At 45.3% G+C, this 12802-nt stretch overlaps 1 protein-coding gene across 2 annotated transcripts in view; it reads right to left on the bottom strand.

Annotated features, from left to right (window-relative positions):
- Positions 1-12802, bottom strand: part of PXDN (peroxidasin) — a 565162-nt gene that overhangs the window by 297183 nt on the left and 255177 nt on the right. For both annotated transcript variants that reach the window (XM_085610787.1, XM_085610786.1), the window contains one exon: positions 2536-2653. In XM_085610787.1, coding sequence (XP_085466913.1) covers positions 2536-2653 — 118 coding nt within the window. The remainder of the gene's footprint in view (positions 1-2535; positions 2654-12802) is intronic.

The raw sequence follows: 12802 nt of genomic DNA, 5'->3' as shown, positions 1-12802 counted from the left end.
CAGAAGGTGCAACTGGAGAGCGGTGACAGAGTTCCTGGAGATGTAAGGGTAGATGAAATATGTTGGCCCTTAATGGATCCAAACTCGAGGTGCTGCTAGTGTGCAATAATAGTCTAAAAATACCCTCTTCTCAGTGGCATATCTTGCGGCCCCCAATGTCTCTGGCAGTTAAAAAATCCAGTTTTAGGCTGGCGCATTAGACATTCATGAGGCAAATCTTTAAGATGTCAAAAATAATTATATCTTTCTGGATCCAAAAGCCAGAACTACTTTGATCTTCGCAATTATTTTATCAAGTCTGGACTATTGAAACTCTCTAGACCGGATGCATCTGGAATATGCTTGCTTGCAAAAGGTGTAGAATAGTATGTCTAAGGATGTAGCAAACGGAAATTCTAGGATTATCTCAAATGCTACTGCAGTTATAGTTAAGTACTTATAACGGCACCCAGAGAAGTGTCTAGGAAAATCTTGCTTTATTTCAGAATGTCTCTGCCAAGACAGCAAACGGCGGGCTATCTTGTGCTTAAACGCTGCTGTTATCTCAAATAAGGATGTATCAAGGGTCAAAAACTGAAACTAGGTTATTGACATACCTTCAGAACACATGGGTCAAACTTTTAGAAGGTACTTCCTGGCGATCTCTAATAAAAGCCCAAGTGCCAAAGAAAGCATATAATTTGTTATCCTTGGAAGCATTCCATTGACATAGTGTGTATTCTATCTTTCTGATTTTTGGACAATCCATGCGGACTATGGATCATTACACCTAGAAGAAGCCCCAGCAAATGCTTCAGGAGCTTTGTCAATAAAATAACATTACATAGCAAAGGACTTCAGGTGATGGTTATAGGCATGTAGGCCCAAATAATGTTTAAAATTAATTTCTCCATCTTCCACTAGCTGTTCTAGGTGGATTAATAGCAGTGAAGTAAATACCTTTAAAGTTGCTTCGAGCAAGGCAACTAGCCTACAGGTAGTTATAAGGAGCACCATCTTCCTCCTTTGACAGAGAACATGTTTTAAATAATGGAATTGGATTGCTGCCCATACCACAGAAATTATTTTAATTGTTTTTTGGTCAAGTTATTTTTCCCAACTTGTCATCACTTTTTGCAGCACTGGTTCGCCATATCAGATTACTCAGCCTTTAACAGATTAATAGCTTGGCATTCACTTTTGTTACTCTTGGTGACCTACCCATTGCCTCTGCAGCTGGCAGACTCAGGAGAGCGATCAGCAATTACATATGTTCTGAGTACACTCCCAATTTCTTTTAGTACATTGCCTTCGGAATTTTTTTATAAAAAAAAATATTTTATAAGAATAATGGAGTTCGCAATACAGAGCAAAATAGTTATTATACAATTTGTTCTAAATTGTCGTCACTCACTGTTTGCATAATAATGATGACAGATGCACACTACAACACAACGACCAGTGATGGCTAAAGGTAACAGCACATGTACTTGTTCATGTCATAGGTTTGAGGACATCATATGCCTGCTGCTCAGTCTTTGTGACCTGCAGGAGACACAAGATCTCTGCATCGCCCGGGCACAAGTACATATACAAATAGTACCGCGTACACACACATGAATAAAATGCAGGGGATGGAGGAGCCAAGCAGCAGAAGACAATATCCCTTGATGAAGTAACTCATGATTGCACACTTGGAACATTGGTTTCAACAGTAACTTCACATCTTTTGACAATAGATGTATTTTATTGGTATGTACTCCAAAGTGTTTGTGGAGTGATAATGTTTCAGTCATGATAGAGACCACAGACCTGCACGAGTTATACCATATTGCAAAAAAGTTGCCTAGCAATAGGATGTAGGGTGAATAAGTATCTTGTACCCTCCACTGACTTCTTAAATCTTATCAGAGGCACCTTTAATGAAATTCATTTCTGGTGACTCACTAGGAAACTTTTAACTCTTTTCCCCATCCAAACAATATATCCAAAAGCTGCCACAAAGTGGTAGAGCCCATCCAAAATAAGACTTACTTTTGGAGGCCGATAGGACCCTATGATACAACACGCCACTAAGTGTGGGTGAGAACCGTAGCCCACTAATGACCAAAATGTTTTTCTATTAAGGGAGATTGGTATAGCTGTTCGCTCCGCTATTTTGTTGTGTCAAACCCCATGCTCCTGACTTAGATTCCAACAACGCGACATTCATTGTATCCCAAACCAATGTCTAGATATAACCAACATGACCTGAGCACTCCTGTTATGGCTAGTACCAACATATCATCAGAGTGCAGACTATTTAACCAGTAATGGAAAAATCCTAATTATATCAAAACCTAAAGGACAAGACTTCCTTAGCTAATTAAGTGGTCAAACTATTTAGCCAATCTGTAAAGAAATAACCTTACCTTCATATATGACAAGCAATACAAAGTAACAAAAAATGACCAATAAGATAACAGTTTAAAAGTATTAACTCTGATGGCAATTTAGGCAAGCTGAAGTAAGGAAATTGCACAAACATGTTTTGTGCACTAATCATAAGGAACTAACTTGTTTCGTAGCCATATAATTTCAGGTTTCGGGTTGCCTTCAGCTCTGCAAGTGAAGTACACTGTATTTCCAAAGGTCACATCCACATCTTGAGGTTCTGAGGTAATCCTAGGCCTTTCTATAACCACAAAGAGAAATATTCTAGTTTTACAGTGGCTGGCAGATCACAGAAATGCAAATGAAGTTAATAAAAGCCAATTAAAAACATGCAGTTAAATGCAGAAAGTTTCAAAAGAAAAGGGGACACGTTGATTCATGAAACAAATCTTAATTATGAAATGTCCCCTGCCATAGGCCATATCTGATTTAGAGAAAGCTGCCTGTTACATCAATTGGCAAGCATTTAATTAATATTTTATTGAAGATTATGTTTATTCTGTTTAACAATGATACAGTACCTTCCTACTTCAGAAAACATTTACAAACTCCCTCAATTATTTACTAAATAGTGCAACACTTGATTATTTTTACAGACCTGTGCTAATCTCGCTCCTTTTGCATTATTGTGGGTTGGATCACCTGAAGCGATTTACACACTAAAATGACCTTTCAGCAACCTTAAATATTAAATTATGTGCTATGGGACAGGAAGGACCATTTTAGCAGGGATCTGCGACCATATAAAGTAGAAGTGATAACAAGCTACACCTATCTGAGAATATTACTTGAGCAGAATCTAACATGGGAGCCTTTGCTCACTGCTAAGAGATGCAGCATTGTTCTTCTAGCATCTAGTGTGGCAAGACTTCAGAGTACACTGATGTTAGCAAGGTATCTGGTTGGGATTGACATTTAGCCGGATAAAGTGATGAACCCAATCTAGCGTGGTGTTGTACAACTGAAGAATTCCATGCTATAATACACTCCTAGGTGACATTTTGCTCTATAAATCTGCATAACATAACACTATTCTGGACTAGATTGCTACTAAAATCAAAAATTTGTAAAGAACATGTTACTTACCTTCAGTAACGCTCTTTCTGGTGGCTCCTCTACCTAACCACAGATTCCTCCGATTTATAATAAACCCAGGCACCACACTAGATCCAGATACTTTCGCAGCAGTGCTCCAACGTGCCACTAGATGGTACCATGCAGCTCTGGGTTGATTTCATTTCGCCCCGGAAGTGTAGAAGTGGAGCTGCAAATAAGCACCACCCCTGCACACCAACATCAGTTTCTTATATGACTCTTTCTGCGTCCTCCGACAAGGAGCACAAAACAATTGTCACTACAAAAGTACAGCTATCTAAATTGTGATCTTTTTAGACAGTAAATTAGAGACCACTCCACAGCACAAGGAGGTGGGAGGGCAGTGAGAAATCTCCAGTTAGATAAAGTATCCCCCAGAAGGATAATGTTACTTACTGTAGAGCTGTAGATTCACATGCTTTGCATACTCCTGCCATCTAGTGTAGGGTCTGGATGTTTGCAAGTTGTTTTTCTTCGATGAAGTCTTTCCAGTCACAAGGTAGGTGACGCCTCCTTTTAGTGATAGTGCGCATGGGCATCAACTCCATTGTTAGATTGTTTTCCCGCAGAGGGTATGAATGGAGTTAGTAAAGGTAGAATAGAGATGTCCATGTGTATGTATGTAAAGTAAGAAAACTGCAACAGGTGTAGGGTACCCGGGGAGGCGGGTGGAAGTATGTTAATCTACAGCTCTATATGCAAAGAACAAATGCTTACTGGGTAAGTAACATTATCCGTTCGAGGCATGTGAGCTGAAAATCACATGCTTTGCATTTGACTATCCAGAAGTAAACTCCCGAAGCGGTGGCTAACCTGTAGCTGATGCAGTTCTTTGAAAACGTTTTTTAGGTACTGCCTGGCCTAGATTGGCTTGTTGCCTCGCTAATACATCTACACAATAGTGCTTGGTGAATGTGTGCAGTGTAAACCATGTTGCTGCCTTACAGATGTCAGCTAGGGGAATATTCCCTAAGATAGCCATAGTAGCCCCTATATTCAGGTGGAATGCGCTCTAGGGAGTATTGTCAAGGTTCTTTTCACTTTCACATAACATGTTTGGATACATGGATACATTTCACGATCCATCTTGCAATGCGTGATTTAAAAATGGGATTGCCTTTGTGTGGTGGCGAAAAAGCAACAAAGAGCTGTTTTGTCTTACGAAAATCTTTTGTTCTTTCTACATAATATAGTAGAGCTCTTCTAACATCTAGCGTGTGCAGAGCTCGTTCTGCTACAAAATCAGGTTAAGGAAAGAACACGGGTAACTCAACTGATTGATTTGATGTGAAAATCAGAAACCACTTTAGGAAGAAATTTTGGATTGTTTCGAAGAACCACTTTATCTTTGTGAAGTTGAAAGAAAGGCTCTTGTATAGTTAGTGCCTGGAGTTCACTAACTCTCCTTAAGGAAGTGATTGCAATAAGAAAAGCAACCTTCCATGAGAGAAATTGTAGTTGATACTTGTGCATTGGTTCAAAAGGTGGACCCATTAGCCGCGAAAGGACTATGTTCAAGTTCCATACTAGTGCAATCGGAGCTCTTGGTGGTATTACTCTTTTCAGTCCTTCCATAAAGGCTTTAATCACTGGTACTCTGAATACAGAGAAGTGTTGTCAGTTTTGTAAGTATGCAGCTACTGCTGTAAATGAAATCGAATGGATGTGTAGGCCAATCCTGATTGCTGTAAGAGATAACCGATTATGTTTGGCACTGAAGCATAAAGAGGATTGAAATTGTTATTATTACAGTATATAACAAATCGTTTCCTCTTTGCTGCATAACATGCCTGCTAGAAATGAGGTTTCTGATTGGCTAGGGCTTGCGCCTAAGCCAGGCAGAAACCACCACTCTAGTGAGGGCAAGGGAGTTACAAGCTGAAGATAACCCCGGCTCACCCCCTTGGTAGCTTGGCACGAGCAGTCAGGCTTATCCCAGAGGCAATGTGTAAAGCGTTTGCGCAACACACACACAGCAACAACACACTAGGCATACCACAAAAGAAACTCCAAACAAGGTTATGTACAAATAGCCTTTGTGTTATCCATAAAACACATTCGAATCATAATCACAAATGTACACTGTACCACCTGGCCTAGGCAATGCTTTACAGGCGATTATATACAGGGCAGGGCCAATTGGGCCGCAGTCATCACCATTAGAACAGGTAAGTAATAAAACCACCAGTTACTACTGGTATAAACACTTTGCATAAATCACATTAGGTATAAGCATTAGGCATACGCATTAGGTATAAACACATTATGCATCAACATTAGGCATAACCATAGTATGCATAATCACATTAGGCAGAAATCATATTAGGCCTCATCACATTAGCAATGCACCTAAGTATTAGGCAGAAATGCCCCATGCCCCTCAATGTCATTGTGCTCAAATTAGGACACTATCAAGCGGGGGCCCTGTCCTGGGCTCACCCCGCAATGCCCCGTTCTCAAAGGCAAGGACCCTGCCTACTTATGGGTTCCTCAAGCAGCTGATCGCGATTTGGCGGTGAAGCTGCGAACACCTATTCTCGCCCCAAACTCAGGGCAGTACAAGAAGTGACTCGGGGCAGTCTCGGGGGCAGGGAAGCCGACACCTTGCTCCCCCTCCTCTCCCTTGACTCAAAAGGAAGGATGCTCCCTTCCTCACGGCGACCGGAGCTTACGGCACGGAAGCTCAGCCCCACTCACCATTCCTTGTGGGCGGAGCGGTTCTTCTCCGAGCCGTTGGCTGAATCATGCGGGAGCCGGGAGGATTCCTACCTCTCGTCGGCTCCGTTCATGAAAGAAAGGCGGGAAGCAGCAGAGGAGAGCCCGCACGGCTCCGGTCCCTCTCTCACCGCAGGTCACACTGAAAAATATGCAGGGCTCTCCCTTTCCTCGCAGAAGCCCCGCTCAGACAGGCACAGACTTGCCCGACTTCCGGTTCTTGGGCCCCGCCTGAAACCAGGCTTTCAAGGCCTGATTTCCGCTCTCTTGTGTGAAGCATGGCCCGGCAAAACGCTGCCCACAACCAGGCAACGGCCTGACTTTCCGGACGCTGCGGCTCCACGGAGCAAACTCTCTGCCGCCCCCTCTCCTTGGCAAAGGTGGAGCCCCTGTGTTGGGCTCAGGACATCAATAAAACAGCATCGATCACACGCTGTGCCGTGCAAGGGTTCACTCTGCAGGGCGGTCAGCTTTCCAGCCAGTTTGAAATGCGCCTGGCCTGGAGACCATGAAAAGATCTAGCACTCCTCACATGCTGCTACACACAAGCCCACACTAGGGGTTCCGGTACACGGGAATCCTGCAACGCCCCCAGGTCTAAACAAAAATAGGCAGTGCTCGCAAGGTGTTCACACCTGCCAACCTCAGCAGGGAGCAGGCAGCACTTCTACAGAAGCGCTCAGGCAGGCAGGCCAGCACGCTGGGTATCCAAGACAGCCAGCAGACCCCTCAGCTGACAAGCAGGGCAGCAGGTCAATCCCTATCGGCAGTTCCTCCTGGCAGACTAGCAGCCTGCTAGCCCCATGTAAGCATCAAGCAGTACAATTTACATGGGGTCACAGCCCCAATATTTATACCACGTGTCTGTTTTTCATAGGGCTCTGCGCCCGGTCCAAACCAGTTCTGGGGGCACTCCAACATTTCTATACAGTGCTCAAACACCTTCATTGTTAGATTAGGCTCTGGCCCCAGACACACCACAGGGGGGTGGAGCCAGCATTTTACAAGGCAGGCACAGACCTATGCAGGGTCAGGGGCTACTCCTCCCACTTCTCCAAATGCATATCTGCCTATTCAGCCTAGCGCTGACTCACCCAGCCCCTCTGGAGCCATGGCACCTCTCCAGTCCCAGTCACTCCAGAGCCAGACATGCAATACACATCGGGCAGGCACAAACACACATAGCACACAGAAAGGCCAACTTCTAAAAGTGGCATTTCTAAAATAGTGATAATAAATATGCAAACACCATTATGCAGCATTTATTATTAGTATTTCAAACATACCAAACTTGACCACGCTGCTCCTCTCATATCAAATTACCACTGAAACACTTATCAGGGAATCCCCAATGCATTCGTATGAGAGGGCAGCCTGACAGCAGTGAGAAACCAAAATGGCTCATTGTCACTACCAGGACATGTCACACAATTAAGGTACATGTCCCACCTTTTACCTACAATGCACCCTGCCCATAGGGCTAGCTAGGGCCTACCTTAGGGGTGACTGATGTGTAGTAAAAGGGGAGTCACAGACGTGGCACCCACTTTATGTGCAACGTCACAGCGGCAGTGACACTGCGCGCACAGGCCCTGCAATGGCAGAGGCCTGAGACAGGTTTGAAAGGCTACTTTGGTGGGTGGTGCAATCAGTGCTGCAAGGCCACCAGTAGCATTTAATGTACTGGCCCCTGGTATATGAGATACCACTTTACTGGGGACTGATAGGTAAATTAAATACGCCAAACAGGTGTAGACCAATCTTACCATGTTTACCACAGAGAGTACACACACTTAACACTGGAAAGCAGTGGTAAAGTTCCCAGAGTCCAAAAACCACCAACACCAGGTCAGAAAAAAGACAGGAGGAAGGCAAAAAGTTCAGGGATGACCCTGCAAAAAGGGCCATGTACAACAATGCCCTAGTAGGTTTCCTAGCCTTCTTTAGAATATTCATACTGTCTAGCGGTAATTGTAAATACCCAAACTCTATGGCTTCAGGATCCAAATCGCCAGGTTGAGTTCCTTGGGATCTTAATGTCTGATTTCTCCATGGCTCGGAGTGAGGAGACTGGCGTTGAGAAGCATCCTTTGGTGTGGAACTACTGAAAGCTCTTGCAGGGTGGTGAACCAAGGTTGACGTGTCCATGTGGGAGCTATGAGAATACGTTTGAGGGATGATTGTCTGAGCTTCCAAACTACCAACGGAATGAGTGGTAGAGGTGGGAAAGCGTAGGCAAATATCCCTGACTAGTTCATCCATAGGGCAATAGGGCATTGCATTTAGAGAGCGGGTGTGGGAACCTGTAGGCGAAGCTTGGGCATTTTGCATTTTGAGCTGTGGCGAACAGGTCTATGTGAGGAAATCCCCATTCCTGAAAGTAGGGGAGGAGAATCTGGGGGTGAAGTTCCCAGTGGTGGATTTGCTGTCTCTGCCTGCTGAGAAGGTCTGCAATTTGATTGTTTACTCCTGGAAGATGTTCTGCTAGGAGATACATTTTGTGATGTATCGGCCATTTCCAAATGGCTTGTGCTAGGCTGACAGTTGGAGAGAGTGCGTCCCCCCCTGTTTTTGTATCTAGTACATGGCTGCCATGTTGTCTGTGCGGACTAAGACAGTTTTGCCTATTAGGTGAGATTGAAAGGCTTTGAGCGCTAGAAACACTGCTAGTAGCTCTAGGTGATTTATATGGAGAATCTTGTACTTTAGAGTCTATAATCCTTGGATTGTGTGACTTTGTAGGTGAGCACCCAAACCAGTGAGCGATGCGTCTGCTGTTAGCACTGTCTGTGGGACAGGGTCGAGAAAGGGCTGCCCTTTTGATACATTTTGTGGGTTCCACCACTGCAGAGAGCGATGGGTGTGGCCATCTACCAACATGACATCAGTCAACTGACCCTGCGACAGGTTATACTGACTTGCTAAGCATTCTTGAAGAGGGCCATGTGAAGTCTTGCATGGGGAACAATTAGGATGCAAGACGCCATCATTCCTAGCAGTTGCATGAATAATTTTGCTGGTAATGATTGGTTGGGCTGAAATTGAGTGAGAAGGGACTAAATACTGTGAATCCTGGCTGTATTGGGAGAGGCTAGAGCTTTCTGAGCATCTATCGTGGCTCCCAGATACGTTTGTGTGTTGGAAGGCTGTAGATGAGACTTCAACACATTTACTGTAAATCCTAGATGGTGAAGTAAGTGAATTGTGGTTTAAGTGTGTTGGATAAACATTTGGTAAGTGCTGGCTTTGATGAGGCAGTCGTCCAGGTATGGGAAGACATGGATGTGTTGTCTTCTCAGATGTGCTGCAACTAATGCCAGATATTTGGTAAATACCCTGGGAGCAGTGGTGACTCTAAACGGTAGTACTTTGAATTGGTAATGATGACCCGCAATCATGAATCTGAGGTATTTGCTATCAGCGGGATGAATTTGCAAGCGGATATATGCATCTTTTTAGTCTAGAGTAGACATTAAATCGGCCTGCTGTAGAAGTGGGAGCACTTGTGGAAGTGTCACTATTAGACCCGGCATCCTTGGCATGGCTTTCTCTGATTTTTTTGCCTCTACCTCCTGTGTTTTTGATGCTGTGCTGGATTTAGTTTTTGCTGGCTTAGATGCTCTGGGCACTTTGACACTGCTGATCAGTGTCAAAGTGCAAGTGCTCCCTGTGTAAATTGTTATTGCGATTGGTTCTCCCTGATTGACATATTTGTTTTACCAGCAGGCCCTAGTAAAGTGCATTAAGAGTGCCAGGGCGGGTAAATCAAATGCTACTTGTGGGCTTGCAGCCACACATACGAGTGCCTGTGCGCAGTTTGTTAACTGCCATGTCGAAGTGGGTGCACTTGCCATGCCTTACCCTTCCCTTTTCTAACACATAGGACACCTCTATGGTAGGCCCAAGGTACCCCCCTGGGCAGGGTGCAGTGTATGTGTGTAACATGTCCTGATAGTGAAATACTGCCAATTTCATTTTTCACTATAGAAAGGCTATCTTACCCATGGGACAGAATGGGGAATATTTTGTAACATTTTACAAGCATATCTTCCCATAGGGATAAGATAGAAAATGGAGTTTAGTACCCCTGAAATCAGAATTTAATAACACATCTAGTAAAGATGTTTTTTAAATTGTGTTTCAAAATAGCACTTTTAGAAAGTGGCTATTTTCGTGTTCAACCTTCCTGTGTTTCTCTGCCTGTTTGTGGATTGACTGTCTGGTTTTGGAGTGACAGGAGCTGGGGAGGTGCAGTGGCTTCAGGAGTCTGGATGAGTCAGCACTAGGCTGAATAGGCCTGATCTGCATTTGGAGTGGTGGGTGCAGTAGCACCTGTACCTGAATAGGGCTGTGCCTGCCTTTCACAATGCTGGCTCCGCCCCCCTGTGGTGTGTCTGGGACCAAGGCCTACACTAACAAAGGATGTTGTTGTGCACTGGCAGAGTGCCCCCAGAACTGGTTTGAACTGGTCTCAGAGCCCCTTGCACAAAGAGAACAAAGACATTTTGGGTAGAAGTATTCGACCTAAAATCCCTTAGATTTAGACCATTCCTGGAATTCAAGAGGAACCTTTGCCAAGGAGAAGAGCTGGAGAGACTGAGGAGAAGTACTGCCCTTGCTGTGTGTCTGGGGTTGGCCAGCAGTTGCTGTTTCTGCCAAGGAAAGGAGAAGGAATCTGCTATGAGCTGTGTCCCCTGCTTGAAGGAGATCTCCAAGGGCCTGAAGTGAGCTGGCCTCCTGTCCAGAAGTCTCAGGGACACAAAGACTTCAACCCCAGCTCCCCTGCACTCTGCTGTTGTGAGTTCTAACCTGCCTTGAGGTGCCTGTGCCAGTTATGGGCCTCTGGAGGTTGTTGCGGCTGTTTGGGAGCTGGAAGAGAGAAGAAACTCAAAAGCACTTCAGAAATCGATGCATCGCTCTTCGTGCGGCTGTTTTTCCGATGCATCTTTAAGGCGCAAGAAGAATTTCCATGCATTGCCGCACCGCTGCGAAAATCGGTGCAGCGCCTGTCATCGCTGCAAGAATCGACGCATCGAGGGATCACGGCTGGAGAGAACAGACGCAGCTCGCGCAACGGCGCAGCATCAATCTCTAACGCATCCTGGATTTCCACGCATTGTACCTGTGCGGCAAGTTCTTCCGACGCATCACCTGTGGGCCGGAACCGGCACAAAGCATCGATGCATCACTCTCCATACAGACCGGAATCGACGCAACCCTTCCTCTGCATGTAGCGGAACTGTTGCATTGCCTCCTCAGGGTCTCAGGAGTGTCGCATCTCTGTTTTCCGACGCGGTGGCTGTTTGGCTCTGTGAACTTTGACGCAACTACAGATACTTTGGTGAAAAGTCACGCATCCATAGTTTTCTATGGCACAAGTTCTTGATACCTTTGAAAGTAATATTTTTTCCTGTGTATGTTGGATTTTGTCGTTTTGGTCTTGTTGCACAAGTTACTTACTTGTGTAACGATATATCTGTAAGAGACATTAGTTAGTGATAGATTCCTTACCTTAAAATATCCCCAGGTGTCAGACTGGATCCGGAAAGTTTTTGTCAGCACTACCCCTGCGCATCGGTGGGCATCGTGGTCTGGCTCTGCGTACGTCGCTGGCGTCATAGCCACTGAGATGGCATCGTCAGAGCTACTTAGACGTGCCCACGCGCGCTGACATCAGTTCTGTTTTCCGCGCCAGAAGAGCCATGCCAGAGACCGACTATTGGTGCAATAGAACTAGGGCCCTGAAAGGGATGACCTGAACCCTAGAGAACAGTTCACAGAACGGGGTGGATGGGCCGGCGGTAAGGAATCTATCACTAACTAATGTCTTTAACAGATCTATATTGTTACACAAGTAAGTAACTTGTGCATCTGAAAGAGACACGTTAGTGATAATTCCTTACCTTAGAATACATATCCAAGCAATACCAACCCCAGTGGTGTGTCTGCGAAGTGAGATTACACCAGAAAGTCACGGAGAACTGAACGGCCAAAGAAGCCGTCTCTCCGGACCGGACTGTCAAGGCAATAGTGCTTAGTGAAAGTATGCAACGAGGCCCAAGTGGCCGCCTGACAGATGTCTTGCAGGGGGACACCACGCCCCAATGCTGTGGTAGCTGCTGTCGCCCTGGTAGAATGGGCGCGCAGCCGAACCGGAGGTTTTAGCCAGAGAGTAACAGGCTTTAATGCGCAAGACAACCCATCGGGAGATAGTTCGCTTGTGCACAGCCCGGCCTTTCTTGGCGCCCACGTAGCCAACAAAGAACTGGTCATCCACCCGGAACTGTTGTGTGTGGTTGAGATAGAACGAGAGCACACGTTTGGGGTCCAGACGGTGGAGCCTCTCCGCTTCTCTTGAAGGGTGCGGAAAGAAAGTGGGCAGAGTTACAGTTTGCCCAAGATGAAAGGCAGAGACTACTTTTGGTAGAAAGGAGGGACACGGTCGAAGCACAACCTTGTCCGGATGAATCACCAGGAAAGGAGGTTTGCAGGAAAGAGCCTGGAGCTCACTCATCCGCCGAACGGAGGTGATGGCCACCAGGAAGACAGTTTTCAAAGTCAATAACCACATTGGACAGTT

This window comes from Triturus cristatus, chromosome 6 (assembly GCF_964204655.1).
Source record: "Triturus cristatus chromosome 6, aTriCri1.1, whole genome shotgun sequence".
NCBI classification, from domain to species: Eukaryota; Metazoa; Chordata; class Amphibia; order Caudata; family Salamandridae; genus Triturus; species Triturus cristatus.
The sequence above is the reverse complement of the archived record's forward strand: the minus strand, read 5'-3'. Positions and strand labels throughout refer to the sequence as shown.